Source organism: Condylura cristata, unplaced genomic scaffold, assembly GCF_000260355.1.
Source record: "Condylura cristata isolate star-nosed mole 26May11 unplaced genomic scaffold, ConCri1.0 scaffold00012, whole genome shotgun sequence".
NCBI classification, from domain to species: domain Eukaryota; kingdom Metazoa; phylum Chordata; class Mammalia; order Eulipotyphla; family Talpidae; genus Condylura; species Condylura cristata.
Genome location: NW_004567113.1, coordinates 6,889,062 through 6,917,040, shown reverse-complemented (window position 1 = coordinate 6,917,040; position 27,979 = coordinate 6,889,062). Strand labels below are relative to the sequence as shown.

Genomic DNA, 27,979 nt, shown 5'->3' with positions numbered 1-27,979 from the left:
CGGAACTTCCAGGGGCCTGGGTTTTCCCGGGAGTTCCCTACTGGGAACTCCCCAATCGCTGATTCCCCCTCAGTTATCTACCTTCTAGTGAGTTCAGGGTGTTTTCGTTGGGGTTAAAACTTGTGGTAAGTGAGTCTATAGTCCGTTTTCAGTCCTTAATTCCTATGCAGGCTTGGACACCGGCGTCTTTACTCTGCCGCCCTTATGTGAATATTCTTAATATGACAAAGTGACAAGGTATCTGAAGAAATTCTCTTTTTCCTTAGATATTGATTTTTTGAATTTTATCCTTTATCTTGTTCCTTAGAATTGTATTTAAGGGCCCTCCCTGGTGACACAATGGGTTAAAGTGCAGCACTATGAAGCTAGCAGCAACTGCTTTAGCATGAGTTTGATTCCTGGTGACCCAGATGGCCAGGCAGACCTCTCCTGACCTACCCGCTGCTTCCCTCAGCAGTGTACATTGTTGATCTTCCTGTGTTGGTCCCTACACTGTCCCTGCCTGTTTAGCCTGAACCCCAGTTCTGTAAATAAATAAATACTAATATAATATTTATATGTATACTATATATATATATATATATATATATATATATACGTTTAATATAGATTTTTCTACTTGTATTTTTTTTTTTAAATGAGAGTCAAAGATGAGTCAACAGTAAGCAAACTAATTTCCTAGATGATAGATGGGTTGCCAATTTTGGCATCACGGTTTTCTGTTTCCCATTAAGTTTCATTTCTTTCCTTCTACCATCAATCTCCAGAAAATGGACATTCACTCTGTTGGGGATATTGTATATTAAATGAAAATTTCAGTACTTTAGTTAGTTCTTCCTCAACACACCCACAAATATCTGTACTTTTGTTTCTTATGCTTATAGTTAAGCCACTAGCAACTGGTTTGTCCCCATTTAATGAATGAAATTAGCTCACATTTTTACTAACATACAAATAAATTTTTATTTATTATTTTACTTATTCTAGAAAATCTGGTTCTAGAATGTGTGTAATATAAATATGAAATTATGTGAAGTTCAGAACATATGCCAAAATCACAAAAACACTTTCAGAAATAGAATTCTATCTGTGATTTATTAATGTATTTACTTTGGTGGTCAGATGTGAACTGAAATGTTGTTAAAAGGAAGAATAAGTGAAAGTGAACTTATATAGGACAAACTTTCTTATTTAAAATATCAAAAAGTATAAGCAACAAAAAAAATGCAAATCAGATGAAAAGTTTTTGTTCTTTTGAATACACCGTTAAGAGATAGACTGCACTGGGTGAAATTATAATAAGCTCATATGACAAAGGACTTATATCTAAGTAACTCAGTGAAGTAGAAAATTGGGCAAAGTATTTGAACAGACACTTCACAAAATTAGGTATATATCAGAAGTACTCAACATCATTAGTCTCTCGTGGAAATAAAAGGTAAAACTTCAGTGAACTACCACTACATCCATGCAATGGCAGAAATAAAACTAAAGACTAATAACAACAATGCTTGCAAGATGCAGTCTGAATTGAAGTACAAAAGAGTACAACTCCTTTAAAAATATCTGACATTTTTTATAAAGTTAACATAATACTAGATATAAAATTACCACAGGAATCAAGTAAGTTTACAGTTCTTTATTTACACAAGAGAAATGAAAACACCTGTTTACAAAAAGACATATTTGTATACAGCACAAATATACAGCAGAATTTTATTTATGATCACCTCAACATGGAAACAATGCAAATTCTAATAGGTGATTGTATAAACAAGCTGTGGTCTACCACTAAATACTACATAAATTAAAAACGTTGACAGCTGAAGTATTATTTGACAACTGCAACATATAATATGACATGGAATTCATTAATTTGCTGGTGAAAAAATCTGGACCCCAAAGTGTCCACACTGTACACTTCCATCATCACAAAATTCTCAGGAGGGAAAAGATAATCTACAATGATGTAGTGCATCTGCAATGCCTGCAATCAGGTAAATGTAGAAGTTGAATTCAAACCAGCTTGGGAACATTTTGTATTTATATTGTTTTTGAGGTAATGTTGGTTTACATTGTTGTTTGTATTTTGAAAGTACAGTTTCCCCCCTTCCAGTGAAGAAAAATTTTGAAATAATTAAAACACTCTATATCTTGATTTTGACGGTAATTATACAACAAGCATACTTATGTCAAAAGTCATCTAAAAATACACTTAAATACTGCATTTTAGTGTAGGAAAGGTTATACTTCTACAATTTAGCAAAGCTATGCTTAAAGCAAAAGATGGATTGGAGATGAAGAATGAAAGAAGCTGGAAAATTAGGGTAACTGTAATCTAAAATAATGGGACATGTCAGCAAGAAGTTTCTTTCAAATTAGTTCAATACAAAACCTGAAAAACATCATGCATGAGAAGAGGATGATAGTCATCAAAAAAATCTGATACTCTTAAAAACAAATACTTGTCTATATTTTATTATTGAATTCAAAGATGACATTTAACATTGTTCTGGAATTAAAGAAAGGAGAAAAATTACAAGAGATAGAAATGGATATAGTCTGGCCCTCCCTGGTGGCCCAACTGGGTAAAGCACAGCACTATGAAGCTATTACAGCTATTGTAGCATAATCCTGGGCCAGGAAGGTGACCCACATGGCATGGAAGAACTCCCCTGACCCATCTGCTGCTCCCCTGACCCATCTGCTGCTCCCCTTAGCAGTGTATTTAAGTACATCTGCCTGTTTTTTCCCTGCCCTGTTCACTTCCCACACATCTGGCCTGTACCCCAGTTCTGTATGCATAAAGAAAATAAATCTGAAAAAAAAAAAATAGAGTCTAACAGTTTGTGTTAAACACCATTATAAATGTAGGTAAATGTATGGTTTGTTATTTAATCACACTAGTGCTGGAAATAAGCAGATATCAACTGGGTTGAAACCAGGATATCAAATTTTAGGGCAATGGCCAGAATTAAGATAGACTTTTAAACCTGCAAAGTAGTTCCAGTGCAGTGTCCCCTGGATTAAAAACTCAAATATGAGGCATGAGGATTGCATGGGTCCCTTGCTGTGTGAGTCATTTATTTCATTAAAAAAAAAAAAAAAAAAAAAAAACCTTTTACAGCATCATGGATTTGCTTTCTCTTTATTGTCTAACAGTCATTTCCAGTCTTTGAAATGTATCAAAAGCAGATGAAATCATAATTCAATAAAATATTTTATGAAGAAAATTGTGGAAAAATACCTACTGTTAACTTTAAAAACATCAAAAGCCTTGGTAGTAGGTGTCATGCAGGAACTTGCACATGAAGGTATAATTTTGTGCTTCTAAATCATATACGATGTTGTAAAACAAGGTTACCTCAATATAAATTATAATAAAGAAACTAAATAAAATCATCAAATATAACTTATGAAGTACTTTGTCAATTTTTGTTTATGTACATAGTTGTGTCAGTATTGCTATTACAAAATGAAAGGATAATGAATTTAAAAATCAAGTACAGATAAGGATTTATTTATTTTATTTAAAAGGGTAAACATGTTGGAATGACATCTAAATTACAGATCACTAAATAAATAAAGACAAATGGTTAAACAATAAGCTAAAATTGAAGATAGATTTATTCTATTTTTGTTTTCTTCATTTCATATTTGAATTCATTTTATCAGATGTTGTCATGTAAGATTGATTTTTTTAATTTTCCTCAAGATTTACTAAGAACTATAGAGTTAGCATGTCACACTATTAGATTGATTTGAAACTTAAAACTAGAACCTTTTTTTCTTAGCCAATGACACTGAAAGAGTCAAAATCCCATGACTTAAATTTTGGAGCCTACTTCGGTTCAGTGTTTGGAATAACACATTTGTATCTGTTAAGTTTTGGGCAAACTCAATCATAAAAAGAGTTACCCAAGAAGCTTGCAATAATATGTAACTGGATCCCTGCAGTGCTAGAGGATACATCACCATGACATGTTGTTTTTGTTGGGGCACAATGATCTCAGTCCCCCACTGTGGATGTCCCTCATCCCTCAGCCCCAGGAAAGCCAGCTTCAGCCATGGTTCCCAGGAGTCCAAAGGGCCTGGACTGACCTGAGCTCAAACTGGAATAGGTATTTCCCTCTTTTATATCTATCTCAAGGATCCTAATGAACCACTCAGATGTAAACTGAAAAGATCATTACCTAATCATTAAATGGGCCAATCATGTTCAGATTCACATCATTAGGTAATTATTTGGCTTAAAATGCAAGCCAAGCTGATTGGTGCTTAACAGTCCAAATAGTTTCTTAGTATGTAAAATGCTCCAATTTGTATGGTAAGGGACTCTGAAGGGGATGAAAGGCAAAGCAAGAACCAGCTTGATAGATCCTGCTCCAGCCTCACAAACAAGAATAGAATGTTTTTTTGGCCTTGGAACAGAAAGATTGATTCAACCAACTTCAAGAGGAATTCTGCTTCCACCCTATAACAAAGAAGATTTCTGTTTCCAGCCTTCAAAGAGGAAGACCACCTTGGAAGATTCACTAGACAGCCTCTCAATAGAGGGAAGCATTGTGAACTTCCATGGGATTCAGCAGACCTCTGTAGAAGTCCAGACTTGAAGAAAGCTAGACATCCGCACCTCCACAGACCTTTGCAGAGCCTCAACCGCTTCACCTTTCAATACTATCTCTGAAATTGTCTGCAAGGAGCACTGTTAGGCTCATTCCACCATCTCAAATTGCTTCAGAGATTCTGATTCTCTAGCTCCACCTCCTGGTGCTCTAGAATCTCACTGCCTGGCCCTGTGCTGCTGTGGCTGCTGCTGGGTCACTTCACCTTCTGTGAGTGGCCTTTGCTTGAGACTTATGGACACTCTTTGGGGTGAGAGAGTTGGCCATTTGTGGCCTTAGAAATGCTTTTTGTTTACCCAATCTCCTGTTTGTTAAACAAACCCTGAGTGGTCTAGCACTGTTGCAGTATTGTTCTTTTTGTGTTAAGTGTCCTTTTGTACTCTTGTATTCTTGTACTCTTGTACTGTTTCAATATGGCCTAGGCTATTTTCACAATTGAATATAGCCTCTGTTTCCTAAATATATTATTTTTAAGGCCATGATACTTTAATGTGCCACACAGGATATAAATATCAGTTTAGGAAAATATCAGATAATTGACATACTTGTGAGCATACTGTCAATTGCCTAATTTGTCATAAAATATCTAGTAGTCTTTTTTTATTTGTTATTTCTATCAAAAAAGAATATTACTCATTTCTTATGTCAGAATATCATGATAAATTCATTCCAAAGAAAACTTTGTTTCTTCATTACATCATATAATAGCATATAATAGCATAGTGAAAGTCACCAGTTCAGGATATTTTCTGATTTTGATTTAAAAAAATAGCCAAGAAACTGAGTAAATTTAGAAATTAAAATTAGTAACTAGCTCACTTCTACCATAGTGCAAGATTTTATTTTCTTATTTTGCTTTCTTAAGTGGAAAAGTTCCTGAGAGAAATAGCTAAGACTACTGCAAAATAACTAAGTCTATAGTAAAATAGCTCTACTTATTTAGTATCTTTTCATGCTTTTATAAAAAATGATAAGTACCTAAAATATAATTTTATTATGCTTATCAATTACTTAATAAGTTTTATTGATTATATTTTAATGAGCTTAAAGATCACCACTAGCAGTGTTCCAGTAAGTCACTTATATTAGTATAAATCTTTGATCCTTAAAAGTTTCGCTTAGCAGAACATATTAAGAAAAATGCAAAATATCAGTACTATGACTATTTAATTTTAAAATAAATGGGAAGAGTGCACTATACTGTGGTGATGACACACAGGTGAATTGGTGGTGGGAAGCCCATGGTGGTTACAACTGAGATGAAAAATGCAGAAAATGAAGAATGATGTAAAAAAAAAATTATAAGAAAAAATCAAGGTCTACATTTTACAGTTAATATTAATGGAATATATGGTTTTCATAATGAGCAAAATTGATTGCAAAAATTTAAATGTCCATGAACAAAAACATTAAATAATGCATGCTGTAAAATCAGCCTGAAAGCCTGCAAAATCAAACAAAATAAGTCACTGCAAATACAACTAAATTTAAAAAAAGTAAATAAGGTATATGCCATCCTAACATAAAAGTTGATCACTGGGTTTATTGAAATATATACTGAGAAGAGGTAGTATGTCTAATTTCTCAGATAGCTAATTCTACATAGGGAATAATACATTAAATAATAAAGACTTGAATTTTTTTGTTTCCATATTTCATTTATTTATTATTGTTTAATTTTAACAAGAAGTACTAGATTTTACATTAAGAATCAGAATGAATGCACAAAAGTACCTCAGTCCATCTTTTTTTCCTTGCAGAGTGCAGATCTGAGCCCTGCCAGCAGCAACACTTCCCTTCCTGTCAGCCCTCTGACTGAAGAGCCATTGCCTTTCAAGGTAAAAGACAAACAACAAAAAGTCAAAGTTATGCTAGCTTAGGATTGTTCATAAATGTTTTACTGCAGTAAAGTAGTTCATGCATAAAGGGTGAGCAACTTTATCTTTAAGCATTATATTTCAAATGTTAAAATCCTTTTTTGTTATTGTTGTTGTTCTCTTTTATTTTCATTGCTAAATCAAAGTAAAGGCTTGGAATAGAATTGGATATTTTTGGGAACACATCGTTTGCCCTGCATATGAGACAGTGATTGTATTGCAATAATTTCATGTCATCAATTACAAGTTTCAGATTTTTTAATTTTTATTTCTATTTTTAAGCAGTTAGTTTAGAATCAATTGTTTGACCTTACCAAATGGTGGCATTTTTATTAGTTGATTACATTTTCATTTATGACTCAAGGTCATAATTATTTAATCTTCACAAAATATTTGCCAAAGACAAAATTGAACTATAAACATTATATTTTAAAAAAAATTTGTAAATGTGCAAAATGATGTAAAAATAAACTTTTGTAATAAATTAAAAAAAATAAAACTAAAAAAAATTGTAAATACGCTACTAATTATTTGTGTAATATGGTTAGTAGAATTCTTAAGTTTAGGAAGCTATATACATAGAATTATGAAGACATATTCTTGTTTTAGTATTTAAATTTTAATATTTCATTTTAAGGCAGAGCTTACAGATCAGGTATTTTATATTTGTACTAAGATATTTGGGTTTCATTAAGATTATTGAACATAAAATCTTATAAGAATGGGAAATAAAATCTTAGCATATTGGAATGATGCACTTATATGTAATGGTTTCAGTTAAGTTGGATTTAAAGACAGATAGATGCCCATTTAGGTTTCATTATGACTTTTATGATTTTTGTATGTTATAATATTATTTTTTGTTTGAAATTTTTCATATAAAGACAATATCATATTCAATTTCATTTCCCTTACATCTCTTTTTGATTAAAAGTAGATGATATTTTTAAAAACTCATTTCTATATCAATTACTAAATAATGAATAATAATATTCTGATTGCATTATTTATTGATACATTTGCTATAAGTAAAGGAGAAGATAATGTTGTTCAATTTAGTGTTATTTTCATTTTATGGATGTGGAGCAAAGTTTGCAAAACTTTTGATTTAAAAAGATTTAATTGAATTCTCAAGACATTACCAGAAATAATTTTCTCTTTTAATTATATTGATAATGACCCCACTCCATGAAAACTAATGTATTTTTTAGTGGAGATCATAGAAAAGGTTAGATGTATTCTAAAAACTGCTGATATAGAGCTAATATAAATATAATTTTCTTATTTTCTCTGACTGGTTCTAAGGGATCAATATTGTTTCTGTGTTAATGTGCATAAGTGGTGTTACAGGTAGTTAATAGACCCGAGTGCTCATAATACATAACGTTGAATTTTGATGACCAGTATAGCAAGAACACCTTTTAAATTACTTCTTTTGTGAAATAAATATGGTTTATATTTTTTTGCAAGCTTTTCCAGGAGATATAAAATAATCTCATGTGTATTTATAATTATCTAAATGTGTACTGGAGTTATGAAATAAAACTGCATTGTCTTCTCCATAATTTGTTTGTAAAATAACATGCAAATGAGTAAGAGAATATCGTTTTACAGACACACAAATGTATATAAGCTATACTGACTATAGTTGAAAAATGTGCTGAAAACCATATAACACGTTGAAAACATTTATGTTTTATTGTGATACTGAAAAAAATGATATTATCACTTAGTTTTTTCTAAAATCATTCGAAAATATAATCCAATGGCAATCAGAGAAAATATGGTTATCTTTTTCCTCACTCCCATTGATCTGACTTAGTTTCTCATTTTAAACTAAGATGAATTTCCTTTAATTCCTCCTTTCCCAAAGGAGTGATTTAATCACCCTCAACCTCAAGTATTTGAAGGCAAATCCTCTGAAACAGAAGCTTTGATGGCTAATTGAGGAACTTGATTTTATCTACTCTCCTGCAGTGTAGTTAAATGACTAACAGAAATGCAGAAATGCACCCCCCCCCCCCCCCACCCCCCTTTGATGTATTTTGGAAGCATTCATATATAATGCCTGGAAGAGAAGGTTCTATTTTGGCTCATTTATCAAGGTGAATGCTCTCTTTTCACTATTATCTTTAGAATGGCATTCATATTAAATTGATGTGTTAATAATAATAATTTATTTTATTGGTTTGCAACAATTTATGATTTAGAAATATCATATCCCACCTATTCAAGTGTATGTTACTACTTCATTAAGTTGATTTTAACCATTATATTTGGTATAAAACCAAACTGTGTGTGCATCCACACATGTGCATATACATATGAATATGTGTGTATATTTACACATAAAAACTATTAGTTATTTTTATACTATTTGTCTTTTGACTTGAATGTTAGATGAGAAACTAGTTCCAATAGGAATGTCCCACAGTAAAATCTATTAAATATAGAAAAAAGCAGGTTATCATTTGGGGAGAGAATAGAAATTAGGTGGAAGAGGGCACAATGGTATATGGTAGAGGACTTGGGCTGCTTTGGTGGTGGGAAAACTATGGCTTCCCTACCTGAAAGGAGAAATGCTATTTATGAAAAAATTAACAAGGAAACTTTTTAAAAAGAAAATAAAACATGTAGATGATGATCAAAAATATATTTTCTGGATTTTTTTATCTGCTTACCATTTCCTGCCCACTAATTGAGAGCAAAATTCTGAATGAATGTGTTTTACTAAATCTTGATTGTATTCTCTATTCTGAAGTGGATTTAAGCATCATTTCTAACCCTAGCATCTGAGTGTTGCATGGCAGAATCATTTTTTTAGACATTAATTTGTTCTCTATTTCTCATGTCTGGTCTTCATTTAAACAAGGCAGGCTTGTATCAGCATTGAAAATCTTCAGACAATTCCTCTCCCCAGTTGTTTCTAAAAAGCACAGTGAGAAGACTTTTTTCAGTGGTTTGTTAAAGGAAAGGATAACATTTGATGGGAGTGTGAATAGAGCTTCTCTAGTTTACTCTGAAAGTGATGAAGTGCAGTAAGTTTAACAGGAACTGAACTGATGTGTGGGTAGAATATGGGAATAATTATATGGGGGATGGACTAACTTTAAGGGAAGATATTTTTTTTATTTATTTTAAAAAATTAAATAGAAGAACTGGTGAATACTAACAGTGATTAAATTGTCTTTGAGTGAAAAAGAAGCATCTGGTCCTAAACAAGAATCATCATGACCCATCATGTTTAACTTATCTATCTCCAAAATCTGACATCTGACATACCTTTCTTATTGTGGTTTTTAATTTGTTTTTTCCTGATGATTTGACCATCATCTATTTGGATGAATAATTTTAAAGACAAACTACTGACTTTTTTTTTTCATTTTAAAAGCTATATGTGTGTGTGTGTGTGTGTATACATGTATACATATATATGTGTATATATATATATTTTTTTTTTCCAAAATATATCTCTCTTGAAGTAAAAGAGAACTTAAAACATTTGAGCAATGTGATCTTGTTAGGAGACTGCCTGGGATCAGTCCCAGTTCTTGATTATATCCGTGACCATAGCTAGTTATTTTGTGACTCAACTTGCATATTTGTAAAATAGGGATAACATCAATCACTACTTCATTGGGTTCTTATAAGGTTGCAAAAGTATTTTTTTTTTAAGATTTATTTATTTAGCCATACAGAACTGGGCTACAGGCCAGATATGCAGATATGCAGTGGTGGTGAGAAGATCCACCAGAGACAGAGTGGGGAGCAGAACAGGCAGATCAACAATGTACACTACTGAGGGAAGCAGCGGTTGAGATAGGAGAGGTCTGCTGCACCATGTGGATCACCTCCCTGCCCAGGGATCAAACTGGTGCTGAAGCAGTTGCAGACAGCTTTGCAGTGCTGTATTTTAACTAATTGTACCAACAGGGAACACGAAGGTTAAACAAGTTAATAAATAAATAGTACTTAGGTAGTACATAATATGTAGTTTGTAGTTTGTAAGTGTTAGCTATTTTTTTTAAAGTGATAGTTCTAAGTTTAAGAAAGTCTTATATGTTATATCTCTTCTAAACCTCTTGTAATTTAATTACAATTTTGAGAGTAAGAACATATTTTAAAAATAAATCCCTTACTTTGATGAAGAATACAATTTAATATTTATTCATAGAAGTCATGTTATTTATTTTTCACCCTCAAGGATGTAGATGAGTTTTTATCTCAGCTTGCTCTTACGAAAAATAATTAATCAGAATGGTTATTATTTGGGGGGAGGAGAACATATAATGAATTTGCCTTAGGGGAAGACTGATAAATATTGATATAATAAAATGTTATTTAGGAGAAAAAATAAATACATAATTGTGTCTTTAATTATAGGCATACATAGTATCTTGTCATCAGAGATATATCACAGTAAAATTTCCTTTTATTTTCTAGTCACACCCAATTCCTAAAATACAAGCTCAATTAAAATAATAATGTTAGAGTCAGATCAGATACTAGAACAAAACACATTGTAAAGAAAACCTTGTTAATATTTTACACATTGGATTAAATATCAGTAGTCTAAATAAAATCAGTTGATTTTTTTTTCCCTGAAAGCACCACAAAGGAAAAGAGTAAATTTGGCAACTCCAGAAGAGAGAGATCAGATAATAAGCATCATAGTTTTATTTTTTTGTTTTGTTTTGTCTATAGCATTTCTGTTCAATTTATAATGATATCCTCAGTAGGAATCATTTTTTCTTGATGTTTCAGGAAGTGTGCTTAATACTTTATTTTGTAAGTCTTGTCATTTTTTTTGATTATGCCATCTATTAATTCATTCAGGAATGAATCAGTTTATTGAGCACCTACCTTGTACTTGATAATATTAAAGGCTTTACTCCTTCATTATAAACAGCATAGAATAAATTCCTTCTTTCATGTTGTTTGGGGCCTACTAAAGAGAAATATATATAAAAAAATAAGTAAGGATGACAAACACTATCATGAAAAATAAATCAGGCTTTGAAGGAAGAATGAGATTCTGAAGTGTTTTTCTGTGTTTTTTGTTTTTTTTTCCTTTCTTGTTCTGTTTGTTTTGAAGGCTTTTCTCACTGAGGGGCATCTTAGCAGAAACAATGAAGAAATATAAGTCACTTATCTATGGAAAATAGCTTAAGAATACCGAGCATAAAAAAATACTAAGTATAAAATTATGAGGAAGGAAACCACTTAGTGTTTGTAGGATAGGCAAGAATGCTTTTTTGACTGGAATAGTGTAAATGAATGGGATAATTAGTAAGAGATTAACTTGGAAAGAAACAGATTATGTAGGATGTTGTGGGCAATAGTAAAAAGTTGGTACTTTACTCACATGGGAAACCAATGAAGTGTTTTTAGGAACAGAATGGCATAACTAGACTTGAGACTCTGTCTAAATCTCAGCAGCAAGAAGCATATTGAATCAAGACCAAGTTTTTATAGATGAGAGATAATGATGACTAAAATGGGAGTGATTAAAGCTGATAAAATCATTGGCTGGATTTTGAACTATTTTTAATTCGAGTTAGGAATTTTTAATGAATTTTACATGGGGTATCACAAAAAAGACCATAAAAATTATTTATGAATCTATTATTTTATTTTCCTAAAATCTTGTTTTCCTCTTTCTAATACCATTGCTTTCCAAATGTTGTCAATAAGTGGGTACCATGATGTATATGTTATAAAGTTTTATTTGTTGATTTGGTTTAATTTTGTTCATAATTGTGAGTCAGAGAGACTAAATATAAAAATTTAATGGAAAAATAAGTAAATTATTTTATGTTGCCTATTAGCTACAGATTGCTATCCAGATTTGTCCTTCTCACACACTGTGCAATTAATTTTAGGGAGATGTGTACAATATATAGAACATACCAACATTAATATGTGGTAAAAAATGTGTATTTCCTATCCATCCTCAGTTTACACATTCAATTTCTTCCTCAAGTTTAAATCCCAAAAAGTTTCTTCCTCTTCACATAGGTTGGTATTTAGATTTCTCCTACTAGTCTTCTTTAATTCTCCAGCTTCTTTCTTTGCAAAATGCCTTATTTTGGTATGCTTTCAGAGCACTGACTGGGTTTTGCTCTGTCTGCTCATTAATAATAAAAAAAAGAGTTCCTTTGAAATATTTAATGGACAGGATTTACTGAACAAAGCTGAAAGGTGATTTTGGAAAATGAAATTAAAAGATCCACTTTCTTTGTCATTGAATTAAACAGCTCTAGAATAACAGAATAAGAGACATAGATTTGCTTTGTATACTATAATTGGCAAAATGAGTGTTTTTGAAGAAAAAACTGAATTCATACTATAATAAATTACATTAAAGAATATAATTAACCACAGAACATGGGTAGACATTTCTAGGTTCATTTTTATCTACAATATAAGATGTTGTGCTAGCAAAATCCTAAATCCACTAAATATCTTTAACATTTGATAAATGAAAACAACATACATGTTTCTTGAAAGAAAACAATTTTAAGAAAGTAAGTCCTTTTTAAAAGATTTGTTTATTTATTTATGCATAGAAGAAATAGGGTTCAACCCAGAGGTATGGGGATGTTGTGAAAGAATTCACTGGAGACAGAGTGGGGAGAACAGGCAGATCTACTGAAATACAATGCTGAGGGGAGTGGCAGTTGATACAGGAGAGGCCTGCTGTACTATAGGTAGGTCACCTCTTCAGACTGTCATGGCGGGCCTTTGCCATGGTAGTGCTGAGACTTAACATTGAGGTCACTAGGGAGGCTCTCTATTGACTTTTAATATGTCTAGTCTTATTCAAGTCTCCCTATAGGTGTGGTGTATATACTCTAACACATCTATATTTAAATAAGAAATTCACAAAAGAGATAAAATTCAAAAACTATGGCTCATTATTAATATATCCACCTTGATATATAGAGCATGAATATGAGTGTTCATAAGTGAACTCCACATAAGTTTATGTAGAATGGCTTCCATCTGTTCTATCTACTTAAGTAAATAGCAGCTGCATTTTAGAAATTAAATCATATCAATGTGCATTAGCAACCTTAAAATAAAATGTACAGGTATTAAGTACAGTTCTACCTTAGATTGAAATATTTATAAAAGTTTATATTTCCTCAGTAACTTTATATTAAAGAAATATTATACCCATATGGTTTATGAAGACTTTGGGCATCCATTGTTTTAATTATACTATGTGGAGTTTTAAGTGTTCATGTTGGCAGATTCAATAAAATAAATAACATAAGCAACTGGTCTGTTCTTATGCTCTTATGTTATAAATTTAGCTCTCCCTCACTGAAATATTTATACCATGCATAAATAATTTTATAGAACTTTATATTATTTATAGTAATTCTGCTGGGCAAAATTAAAATGCTGATGATACTAATTAAAAGTTGTAAAATAATTATGAAAAATCAGAAAACTGTTATTTTCTATACTAAAAATATGAACAGTATGGGGAAATTTATAAACACTACTTTAAAATACACTTCAAAAGGGAAGAGTAAAATGGAATGAATTTTCACAGAAATGTACTTATCTTTTTGAACAATGACTGAACCACACACAGAAAATTGGAATAAAAACAATTGCCAGATATATGAATTAGGCTGTGGTCACCATTGTAACAATAATAATTGTGAACATAGATGCCATTTGAATAGTCTGAGTAACTGAGTAACCTTCTGAAGAATGTTAATGTCACATTCTCTACTATGCTAATTTCCTGTTTTTCTTTAAGATCTTGATTTATATTATGAAAGATAAGCTTATATCTGTACCTGAATATGCTATTTTTCTAGGGTAATTTCTTTTACACTAGTTAATCTGATGGGAAACCTTAATATCTGGCGATGTTACAAACATTGTAGATGTTGGTTAAATACACCATATTAGAATTTTATTACCTATAGTATTAAAAAATATATATGGGTTTATTTAGAGTAGTTAGTTCCTGCTTAAAAAAGTAAGATTTTGGCAATAGGATTTTGAGTCTGAAAGATTTTAAAAAGCTGAGCAGAACTGTCAAAGCATAATTAAGGGTGGAAAAATTAAGCCCACTTTTCTCCCATGAATGTCTTTGCCAGGTAATAAAACCTTTGCAACAGAGCCAAATAGATAAATGGATCCTTGCCAGTTGCTACACCATGTTAAAGAGAGAATGGTCATAATTTCCAGTAATAATGTGCACAGGAATACAGCCTACTATAGTTTATCTTTTTAGTAGCATAAGCCATTTCCTTATCTTTCTTGATTTTTCCTGTGGACCTTAACCACTTGATGATATTAGTTCTACCCTTATCATTTATCACTATTACCTACTCCTTTTTGAATGTGGTATATCATTTAGAACTATTAGCAAATATTTATTGAAGTGGGATTAAAGAAGTGTTATCTATAAATGACCTTAAAAGTGAAGAAGTGATATTTCATTCAGACTCTAGAATGTGACACAAATGCTGGGTGTACTTGAACATGATCTAGGGATATGCAAAGTATTTTAAAAATGCACAGATAGAGTTTAGGAGAAATAAGTGATATAAAATCTGAGCTAAGGTACAGATTGCAGGCTGGAGCATTGATCTAAAATTTGTCAACATTTACTCATGTGTTGCCCACATGGTAAGGAAAATGTTTCATGTGAAGGATATTATATGATTTATAAAAACTTATACTACCATCTATAGGCAGTGATTTATCAAGCAGGCATAGCTGTATCTTTGTTTGGACTGTTATAGCAAAATATCATAACCTAGGAAGATAAAAAAAAAAAACACAGAAAACTATTTCTCACAGTTCTGGATGCTTTCACATAAAAGGTCAAAATGCTGGCAGAGATATAGTGTGTGGCATAAGCCTCCTTCCCAGACAGCTCCTTTTTTTTTTGTCTTTTCATTGTAAAGTCACATGGTAGAAGAAATAAGGAATTCTTTTATGAGGATATTTATCCCATTCAGGAGGGCTCTGGTCTCGTAACCTGATTGCATCTATAAGTCCTGCCTCCTAATACTGTTATGTGGGCATGAGATTTGCAGAATATGAGCACTGAACTGAGTTCACAAATTTTCAGACAATAGTAAATTGAACAAAATAGTAATGCAAATGAGGTACTTGTTATAATTCTTCTTGAGCCTGATTTCCAAAGGAGTTCTGAACTTTATTTAAACATCAGTTCTTAGAATATCAAATGGGAATTTCAAATGTTACTAATCAAATAGAAATTATAAGACATATGGACAATTTTCATATTATCTACTTATTAATTCCTGCACCTGTCCATCCCTCAAATGGTATGAATCACCTGCATTCATTTTAAAATAAAATTTACAGATGACTTAGGCTATCAAATATATTTACTAATACATCTATATGTATATATTTACCAAATAGTTATAGTCATACATGTTGTAATCTGTGTATTAACTGTATATTGCTACAGTAACCACAGTGCAATGACTTAGCACACAGTTTTGTAGTACTTTTTCTACTATAATATACATAAAGCTTTGTAGTTCTGGAAGTTAGAAATGGGTCTCACTGGACAAAAAGAAAGTCTTGGCATAGCTCAGTAATTTCTGGAGGGTCTAGGGGAGAGTCATTTTATTTAATTTATTGAGTTTCTAGAGATTGCCTTTATTCTTGGCTCCTTTGGTCCTTCTGTTTTCAAAACCAGTAAATGACCTGTACATTTCTTCTTAGGATGCATCATTCTGAATCTTTTGCATCTCTCTTTGATGTTTGAGTACATTTGTTACTGTTCTGGGTCCAAGAGATAACCAAGAAAAATCTCCCATATTTAATCAAATGACTACCTTAACTTCATTTTAACTTTTTTTTTTTTACTTCATTTTAACTTTAATTCCTCTTTGCCAAGGACATCTTTGGAGGAACGGTGGGTCATTTTTCTCTGCTACAACTAGTAGTATCACATATGTAAAAAGTAGATGTTATTCCTGGCAGGTGAATTTCTGTTATATTAATAAATATTGAGTTGATTACTCAGGCAATTAAAATACACAGTACTCATTTTTTCCCCTAATTATGGCTAATTATATTAACACACAAAAAAAAGGATTCTAGTCTGTTCACTTATACAGGTTTCTTCCTTTACCTTTAGTTTACTTTCCCATCTTCTTTGTCTGGAAAACGTCTAATCCCACTTAATACTCAATTAAATATCACCTTATCACTGAAAATTCCTTCCTAAAATTCCCCACAATATTTTAATCCAGCTTCTAATATGTATCTTAAAAGTATTATAAATTATTTACAGTTTTTACTAATAGAGATGTTTATAAAGGCAGATATTATATATACTTTACTTTTACTACTTCAGTGCCTAATGACAAGTATACAATACATTAAAAATAGATGAATGAGTATATCATCAAAAGAATCATAGAAAATTTTTCACTTAAAAGCTAATTTCTACTCAAATTTCTTATCCTATTATTCACAATAGATATTAAAGTATCCATGGATAAGCTAAATTTATATAACTGTCTGTCAAGCTAAACAATATCAGTCTGCCAATTTTTTTTTTTATCTTATCCTCTGCCCCCCACCACTCTTAGCACAGTTTGATCATTAATAAGAAGCTTACTCTTACATAAGCCTTACAACCACTGAGAGACTTACTCAGTATTAGGGAATCCAGAGTCATTTGTTCTTGTTGACAGTCAAGATCTCTTCTTGTGCTCTGCATTTTTTATTTCTGCTGTAACTGGTATTTCTCAAATAACCAGTAGTTAAAGCACAATATTTCTGCCAGCTACCTATTGGGAAGTATAAATATTACCTTTCCTAATATTTTCCATAGCCAAGCACTAAGAAGTTTCAGATTCAGACTCAGCACTCCAAATTGGAAATACTGAAAATGGCTTACTTAAAGAGTATTAGTTAGTCCTTAATACATGTGAATATTATCTCATTTGGCAGATAAGGAAATTGAAGCTTAGAGTAGTTCCATAACCTGACCAACGTTATTAATGCTGGTAAATAGCTGAGCTGGAATTTCAGATCAAGATTTTTTTAAAGATTTATTTATGCATACAAGAGCTAAGGTTCAGGCCAGAGGTGAGGGTGCAGGGAGTGAGAGGATTCATCAGAGAAAGCCAGAAGCAGAATAGGCAGGTTGATTGAAATACATCACAGAGGGGAGCAGTGGGCGAGACAGGAGAGGTATGCTGTGCCTTCCTGGCTGGGGATGAAACTTGTGCTGCAGTGACTGCAGATAGTTTCATAGTGCTGAGACGTAACCCCTTCCACCACCAAGGAGATCCCAGCTCAAGATGTTGGTATACCAAAAAATGTGTCTTTATGTACTATGCTGCAGATAATCTGCATTGCCACTTTTTTTTTTTTAAAGTTTATGTTGGCTGTTCATTGGTTTCATACAGCTGAAGGTTAAAAATAGTAATAGAAGCAGAGGTAATGAGAAGGGAAGAGAGGACAAAAGACAAAAAGAAATGAAGAAAAAAAATATTAGAAGCATCCTTCTATTTTTTAGGTTTGGCTTACATGGAAATCAGTTCTACTAAGTGAGGTCACCTCTCTTATTTTTAAGACTTATTTTTTATGCATATAAGAATTGGGTTACAGGCCAGAGGTGTGGTGGAAGAGAGGATTCACCAGAAACAGAATGGAGAAAGAGAGACTGAAACACACTGCTGAGGAGAGCAGAGGGTGGGTCAGGAGAGGTCTGCCACACTGTATGTGTCAACCGCCTAGTCAGGTTTCAAACTCATGCTGCAGTGGCTGTGAATAGCTTCATAATGCTGCACTTTAACCCATTGTGCCACCAGGGAGAGGTCCCATATCTCTTTTATTAACAGATCTTTTAATTTCCAATCATCTGCACAATTCTGAAATGAGAACCACTGATATTATTCAGACACTAGAATTTACTTTGGCTAGTTTAAACAGAAAGTGTTTTATTGTAGGTTGTTTGAGAATTTCTTGGGAGGTCAGCTAACTATACTTGGAATTATAAAGACAAAATACTGAGACCCTGATGACTGGAGAGATATACTGTGCTACACATTGAACAAGAGAGGGAAAATGATTGAGGCCAAGAAATTTTCAGAGTTCAGTGTAGTTTTTTTTTTTTTTTTATTTTAATCTGTCTTTTTTCAGTAGGTTTTGCTTTCATCACTTTACCAAATTCCCTCTTTCTTTGTTAATAGAATGGAAGAATTTGGATACATAGGATAATTTCACCCAACTCTCTAGTTCTAAGGCCATCTTTATAAACACCCACTTTCCCCGGTGCATAGCTCTTCTATGACCCCATGGTGAGACATTGTTTGAGGGTGGGGTATTGCATTTTTCATCTCTTCTTTCCAATTTCCTTTTCCAATTCCCTTTACTCTCATGTCTGTTGTGTTAGACATGAGAGAAGCTCTGGTGCATAAGCCTTAAAAAATTATTTCTTGACAGGTAAAAGATTGGTTTCATTGTTTCTGTTTCTCATTGAGCACAAGAACCCAGGATTTAGTAGCACTATCTACTAAGTGCTCAAAGATTTCACTATGGATGTATTTTAAAATAAAATACACACTCCCCCCCCCTTATTTTCTGTTAAAAAAAAAACCAAATGTATATGCATATATGTGCATATGTGTGTATATGCACATGATAGCCTTTCTTAACTTAAATAATAATAATAATAATAATAATAATCCTAGGGCCCTCCCTGGTGGCACAACAGGTTAGGACACAGCACTTCAAGCTTACCACAGCTGCTTCAGTGCAATTCAATCCCTGCCCCAGAGATGACCCACATGGCGTAGCAGACCCCTCCTGACCCACCTGCTGCTCCTCTCATCAGTGTAGTTCTTTGATCTGCCTGTTCTGCTCCCCATTCTGTCTCTGGTGAATCCTCTTGCCACCCCTGCCCTCTAGTTTATACCTCAGTTATGAATGCATAAATAAATAAATATTTAAAAAATTAATAACCCCATGCTAATATTTTTTAATTTATGTGATATTGGTAAAGAATGAGAGCCAATGTCAACTTAGGTAGCCAAAACCAAATTACAGCTAGTACTACAGCTTTTAGCTTTTTCCCCTTGTAATATAGGCCGCATTCATTGGGTTAAGAAGAGAGGTGGTTAAAGAGTTTGAAATTGTCTTTCCTTTGACATGTATATAGCCTGATCTATTAGGATAAACATCTGAACTTTATTAATAATAGCTGTATATTTGGTACAAATAATACTAATTTGTTTTAACTCTACTTAGTAGATGCAGTGTATTGATGTGAAGTACTACAAAAGTTGGTACATAAAGCTCAGATATAGGTATAGAAAGATACATGCTTTTCAATAATTGTCTCCAAGAGGTGAATAGAAAAGAAAGATATATGTGAAGAAATGAAACAATTTCTATAAATACATTTTTAGTATAACTTTGCATTCTTATGAGTTATTTTTAAAACTCTAGTCATAAAATTAGAGTGAGGTTTATTAATGTGCACAAAATTTTGTTTTTCAGTGTATTCATGTTGTATAATTAGGTTATTAGCAACATAATTTAGTGCATTTTTATGTGGTAAAACAGCTTAAATGTTAGCAGCTGCCTCTAAAATAGGTTTACACTTATTCAGATTTAAATTACCTATTGACTTGAGTAGTAATTATAATTTTGGTGTAACACTATGTAACATATGGTGTTTACAACCTTCTCAAAATTTCCTTGAGGGGAAAATGCAGTATACAGAAACATCAATGTGAATAGTGATTTAAAGAGCCAATGAATAACAGTAGGTAATAGGATACTATGTAGTTGTTACATTATTAAAATCTTAGATAATTGACATGAAATTTTACTTCAGATGCTTGTTTGATATTGGAAATTTAATGCAATCCATTCATTCAGAGTAATCTCTTCTCTAAATTGAGGTTTATGTTTTTTTATTTGTTGTTATAGATTTCACTTACATGTTTTTCTTCCTGAATAAAAAAACATACTTCACATCTTTATTTACATTAGACTTCCACATAAAAGATGGAAGCACCCCAGTAGTTTTTTGGATGATATGTGTAAGACATAAAATTTTTATAAGACAACAGTAAAAGTTACACACCCATCAAAAATTCTAGTGTAATTATCTGTCATTTAAAAATGTTTAAAATAGGCAATGTTCCAGATATTTGTTCAAAAGTTGTCTGTTTTGAAAGTTTCTATGCTAACCTCTAAGGCCAGTTTAATACCTATAGTTTATATAAAATATAACTATAGTACAAGCTTTGATATATTAAGGCTGACTTGAGTATGTTATGTATATGTGTGTGTGTGAAGATAAATTCCATGAATTTAGAGTAGACATTTTTAACCTTAATTTTTTATTAAAGAAAAAGAACAAAAAAACAAAAAGCCTAAGACTAGGGTCATTAGTATTTCCTTATATAACTCTGAGGAACGTTAGAGCCAAACTGATTTCAAAAACCTTACTGTTGGTGGGTTATGCTGCATGTTGTATGTTGAGTTATTCACAGCTCTTTGGCTAAATCTGTTAGCTATATTTGAGGAAAACAGGGACTAGATTAAAATAATTTCAGAAGAATGTTTTGACTAAAAAAATCACTGTCCTAGAAGACCATATTACCATGATTTCTATTAGCATATGTAATTATAATACTTTTAAATAAATCTAAAATTATACAGTTTTTTTAAATTGTAGCTTATTTCTGTGTCTATGAATTCATTCATCGCTCATTTTAAAAAATTATATTTATTTCTATAGTCAAAATATGAGAGATGTGGAATTAATATATATACATATATATACAGTGTATTTTATAATTCCTGTACCAGTAAAGGCATTGCATAGTTACTTAAACCAGGTAATTTACAAAATAAAACATTTAAAACTTTTTGGGAAAAAAAAAGTAACATGGTCACCATCCAGTCAATATCCAAGTGATACACTGACAAGTGATAATCACACAAAAATATCCAAATAGACTTTCATGTCATTCAGACAGATTTATTAAATATACCATTTCCCTCATTTTACTTTTACAATTTGTACAGTAAAACTAGTTTTAATATTATGTAAATTATATAATAATTAAGGGATAACAAATACCCTTCTACTTTTCTAACGTCTCTACTGGAATCTCTGTAATATATTTAAACATACAAGTATATTTAATATAAGTTTTACATGATTTTGTGTGCTTCATAAAATGAAGAAACAGTTAAATTTGAGTGTTTTAATGCTTTCTTTGAATACAAAGTGATAGAAATATAAGATAAATATGTAAGCTAAATATAGTAAACTCAGAGAAACTAAGCAAAGTCCGTTTATACAGGTTTTTCTGTGTACTCAGTTATCAAAGAAAAGGAACTTCTTTTCATCCAGGTACAATCAGGGCACCTCTCACAGGAATATTTTAGAGCTACTTCAAGAGAAGATCTAGAAGTTCTTCATGTATATACAAGTTCTCAAATTTATTAGACTGAAATATTTAACATGCTAAGGTGCCATATATAAAGATAACATTTCCTAACTATATCAATGAAAACCCAAACTTCATTTAAAAAATTGCTTTGAAGTATCATTAGTTTAAAATGTTATATAGGTTTCCAGTGCAAAGCCATTTTTGACCCCTGTATAGGCTACATTATTATCCCTACCCAAATCTATTTTTCATCACCATTAGCTTTGCCATGCCAGCATCTCAATCCCTAGCCCATTGGCAATCACTATTTTGTACTCTTAATCTCAGAATTTCAAACATAATGTTTATGTCTTTTTCAGTGTGCTCAATTATTATACATTATAACTTTCAGCAGATATATACCCAATACTATTTAAGCAGTTTTATGTCATACCCTATAAATGATGATAAAATATAGATACTAATCTTGTTTTCCAAGAAATAGTAAATAGTGTATTGAATTAAAAAATACTATTGTATGATGAGTAAGATAGAAAAATTGGAAGCTCATATGTCATCAAAAAGTAAGGAGGCTATACTTGAAGGAAAAAGTAATTTCCTGATATTTTAGACCATAGTATCAGAACCCCCCCCACCACCACCCATTTTTTTCTGGATCTCATAGTACTATTCTATATCCACATTCTGTTTCCAATCCCTTTTATCTTAAAACCTCTTCTGTTTTCTCAATTGAAATGATATGTGTCTATTCATCAGCCACCTAGAGGACCAAAGCTTAACCATCCTTATAGTCAAAAGATTCTTTTCCCAATACAGTAATAGTTATAGACACCAACACTTCCTCAACAGTAGTGGATACTGTTTTAATTCTTATCCTTTGTATCCCTCAAAATAAGCTAATTGCACAATACCTATGACAGTGCATCAGAATACTTTTTTCTCCATTAGGTCTCCACTGATTTGAAAGTATGCATATTGTCTTATTTCTCAGAATCAATTGTGGAAAATTCATTGTCTACAGTGCCAAATCAATAATAAAATTTCAGTGAACCTCACTGAATAGGAAAAATAGCTAGAGAATTGCATCCAGTTTTTTAAAGATATTGAGAATAGATCTACTACCTGTGTATGAAACATTTAATTATTTTCAACTATTTTCCTATCACTACATAGTCATCATGTATGTGTATTAGTAAAATAATGATGAACAGATAAAAAAAAGTTTATTAATTAAAAAACATAAATTATGAGTTGTCTTAAAGGCAAACACGTAAGGTTAAAATAGTGCTATAAAACTAATTAAATTTGATAATACAAATTTTCTTTAAGAGTTCTGTGTTTAATAGTATGTTTGTAAATAAACTAATAAATATTATGCTAGGAAACTTTATAATTATTGATTTCTTTAGGTTTGCTATACAGAAAATGTACCAAGTTAAAGTAGTCTTTAAGCAATAATTATTGGCTATTTAGACTAACACATACTGGATGTGTAATGAATAAATGAACTAATACAGGCCACTTGGGGTTGAAAAGTGACTGTACTGTCAATTTTAAATTATCTGTATAACACATTTCAGTTGAGATATTATGTTCACTTACAGTATAAATGCTGATAATGCATATTTTATTCTTTTTAAATGTTTTAATTAATGCTGATATTAAGATCATATCATTAACATGAGCTCATTTTATTTTCTTATATAAAATTAGTCCCCTGTAATTTAATTTACTTTGTCATTTAGGTTCTTTTTACAGCATTACTGTTATAGTTATCGAGTTAAATTTTAGTTATCAGTATTTTAAAACAGGACAAAAATAATGACCTCCCTGGTGGCACAAATAGTTAAATTTCAGCACTGTGAAGCTATTAGCAGCCAATGAAGCATGAACTCAATCCCAGGCAGGAGCTGACCCATGTGGCACAGCAGAACCCTCCTGTTTTGGCTACTGTTCCCCTCAGTAGTGTATTTCAGTAAGTCCACCTGTTCTGCTCTGTCTCAGGAATCTTCTCACTCCCCTGCACTTCTGGCTTACACTCCAGCTCGTGCATGCATAATATAAATACATTTTAAAAATTAAACAATTTAGAAATTGGATCAAGCATATTGTCTTTTTTTTTTTAACGCTATGGATAATAGCCATAGTAAAATTGGGCAGACTTTCAATTTACGATAAATATTTAAACAAATAGAAATATCCTATCTTGTTAAAGAATAAAATAGTTCAATGATTAAAAATAGAATATATAGGAACAAATAAAGGAACAGATCTAGGTTGAATCCTAGTTTAAGGTGTTACTGGTTTGTAGATAAGGGTTTATTGTAGACATTCAATTATGAATGAGCCCTATACCTGAGGTCATGACAATATATAAGCCATACAAGTTCTCATCCTCAGGAATTTTCTGGTTTTTTTTTGGTGAATACAAATAGTGAACAGATACTCATCACGTGGTAACAGAGAAGTACAGAGAACTACAGGAGTAAAGAATGGGGTGTGCTTTATTTATTTTCAGAATAAAAAATATGTGGAGAAAATAATAGTATGTAAGCTAACTATTGAAGGAAACAATCTACTGGGTGAATCTACATAAAATGTCAACACATGATTTATAAGGCTTGTAAAATAAGATACAATTATCCATGCAAAGTCCTTGATAGAGTTCCGTGTCAATAGTACATTCTGAATAAGTGGTAGGTTACTAACTAGAGTTAGACTTTCTACCTTAACAGTTTCATAGTATATTACAGTTTCATTTATAATAACAGTGATCTAATTATGTATTAACTTGTAGTTTAATATATTACTACATAACAATACTATAAAGTCAATAATAGAAAATACTTCATCTTGTCTTTTCATCTTCATCGATGACAGTGGTTGGAGCTTAATAGTTAGCTGATTTGTATTTTTTAACAAATACATATATAATAAGTGGGGGAAATTCATTTGGTATTTAACAGTTGATGAAGAACTCAGATTTTTATGACTAAATATACTATAATTCAGTAAATATAATTATGACATATTACTTGTGTTCTTCTGACATCCTAGTTATCAGATGCATATATACTTTCCAACTAATTATTCAACTGTCCAAGTGCCTGTGTTTTCAAAAAGACAATAAGAAACAATAACTGCAGCGATGCACTAATGTTAGGTCTACCGAAGGTATTTTTTATGATCCAATATCCCAAATCAGGAGCATTTGGGAATGACTTTAATGCAAGCCTATAAGCAATGGTATGGCTTAGGGTATTATTATATACTGAATTGAAAATGTAGATTCATTGATTTCCTTCTAGTTCTTTGTAATATTAGCACATTAGAGGTGCAATGAATTTTTTTTTAAGATTTATTTATTTGTGCATATAGAGCTGGGGTACAGGCCAGAGGCTCAGGGGCGGTGAGAAGCTTCACTAGAGACAGAGTGGGGAGCAGAACAGGCTGATCAACGAAGTACACTGCTGAGGGTAGCAGTGGGCGGGCCAGGAGAGGTCTGCCTCGCCATGTGGTCACCTCCGGGCAGGCAGGAATCAAACTCATGGGGAAGTGGCTTTAACTTCTCAGTGCTGTGCTTTAACCCACTGCGCCACCAGGAAGGTCCCGCAATGAATTTTTTTTTTATTTGTGCATACAGAACTGGGGTACAGGCCAGAGGTGCAGGGGTGGTGAGAGGATTCCCAGAGACAGAGTGGGGAGCAGAACAGGCAGATCAACAAAGTACACTGCTGATGGGAGCAGCGGGCGGCTCAGGAGAGGTCTGCATTCCATGGGGGTCACCTCCAGGGCAGGCGGGCATCAAACTCATTCGGAAGTGGCTTTAGCTTCTTAGTGCTGCACCCTAACCCACTGCGCCACCAGGGAGGGCCGGCAATGAATTTTTAAATGTTCCAAAAAGCAAATGAGAATGATGGCTCCAACTAAGAGAAGACACCGAAACATTAGCCTTTTAATGAGAAGACTGACCCACATATGGGAGAATAATTTGAAAAATTATTTTTAATTATTAAAATTACAGTGAGATAATTGGTCCCTACTATTAGCTAATGAGACATTAAAACATACAAATAGAAATCTCAAAATCTACTTTATATGAACATATATACATATATCAAATTTTTAATCTTTTGAACTATTAATTTTAGTTACATTCAGGAGTTACTTCTCAAGTGTCTTGGTCACTCTCCTTGCTCATCTAGGACTACAGTAACTTCCTGCTTGGTCACCTAGTACCATCTCTTGTAGATATACTCCCGATCCAAACAATTTTCTATAATTTAGCTTTAGTTATCACTTAAAAATCAAAATTTTATCTCATCCTTCATTTCAATTAAAAAAAAAAAAACAGACTTCCAATATTAGGTTTTAGGTAAAACCCCCAAATGTTTTTGCTATTTCATACTGCAAATGATCTTATAGCTACTGCCATATCAAAAGTACGTCTCGTATTAGGTTAAAAAAATGGTCCCCCAAACATGCCATGTTCTAATCACAATGTGTAAAGGTTAACTTATTTGAAAAATAATATTTTTGCTTATGTTATTAAACTAATGATCTTGACATGGGAGATTTATTTTGGCTTACTGTGTGGATCTTAAATGTAATCAAAAATATGTTAGGGAGGTCTGACACAGACAGATGAAGATGGGGAATGTGGCAAAAGGAGAGAAGACTGTGATGCAGCTGTAAATGAAGGGATGCCAGCAACCACAGAACCCGTGTTGTGTTGTCCTTGGAAAAACCAGTCTAGTAGCTTATCCTCAGTTCACACATCATATAAAACATACTTTGTCTCAGTCCACCATTTAAGTCCCATGGCTCTGATCATGCCATGTTATTCTTAAGATATAGGCACCTTTGGAGACTCCTCTGCTTAAAATGTAGAGTTTTGGTTAAGATTGAACCAAATATCAATTTTTTTTTCTTCTGAGTGTTTTCCCCTTGCCCTAGAGAGGCCAGGAGTAAAAGCAACGTCTATCTTGCTCCTGGTGCCAATGTCCCGTCTGTTTCACTTCTTCCTCCTTAAGTATTTTCTGTTATTTGACAGTATGTTAAATATTATTTTATTGAGATAGTTAAGATTATCTAATGACATTGATTCTCCTTTAAACGTAAGTCTAGTTCTTTGATTAAAGTTAACAGAGAGAAAGGGCAAAATGGACCTTTCAGTATTCTTATCCTGACTCTCATGGTCACTTTCACCAATAATGTGTTACCTGTACCATGTGATTCTTTGGTGTTAGTGTTCATGCCATACTTCTATGACAAGTTTATCCTTCCAGGTGGATAGTTATAATCAATGAAGGAAGACAAGTACTTTTGTGTATAGTTATTTAATAGACCAATGAGAGCTGTTTCTAGAAATGAATTTTCCAAACAAGGTATATATCTTTTTTTTTATTGCTTTTCACCAAATAAATATTGACCAATAGACTATAATTCATGTTGTTGTTCATCTACTATGAAGGAAAACCAATACTTGATATTTAAATATAATCATCTTCATCATCATTGATTAAACATTATAATCATTGATAATGCTGCATATTAAAACATAGTAGACTTATTGATAAACTTTTCTTAGATGTGTTATAATAACTGTCACCTAAAAGTGATTCTTAAAGTTGAGTTGCACAGGCTATAATGACAATCCTTATTTATCAATTCATATTTACATTTGTTTTAATCTCATCCCACTATGTACTCCTTTGATCTTTACCTCTCTACCTCCCAATTTAAACTTAGAAACCTCACTTTGGTTTTCAATATCCATTAGTTTATCATTATTTTCATCAGTTCATACCTTTGATTCCAAATTTTACTCATATATGTGAAACCATATAATATTTGTTTTTACTTTTCTCACTGGTTATATTGTGCACAATTTCCCCAAGCTCCTATTTTGCTGTCAATGATAGCGTTTCATACCTCCTTATTATTCCAGCTTTATTTAAACAAAGAAAAACATACTATCAAGGTTCTACTGCTTTCTCTGTAAGAATTAAAATATTTAGGCCCTCCCTGGTGG

The 27,979-nt window shown here is 32.2% G+C and overlaps 1 protein-coding gene across 1 annotated transcript in view; it reads left to right on the top strand.

Annotated features, from left to right (window-relative positions):
- The window catches only part of CCSER1 (coiled-coil serine-rich protein 1), a 939,806-nt gene that overhangs the window by 298,036 nt on the left and 613,791 nt on the right, over positions 1-27,979 (top strand). The window contains exon 6 of the mRNA XM_012724198.1: positions 6,386-6,463. Coding sequence (XP_012579652.1) covers positions 6,386-6,463 — 78 coding nt within the window. The remainder of the gene's footprint in view (positions 1-6,385; positions 6,464-27,979) is intronic.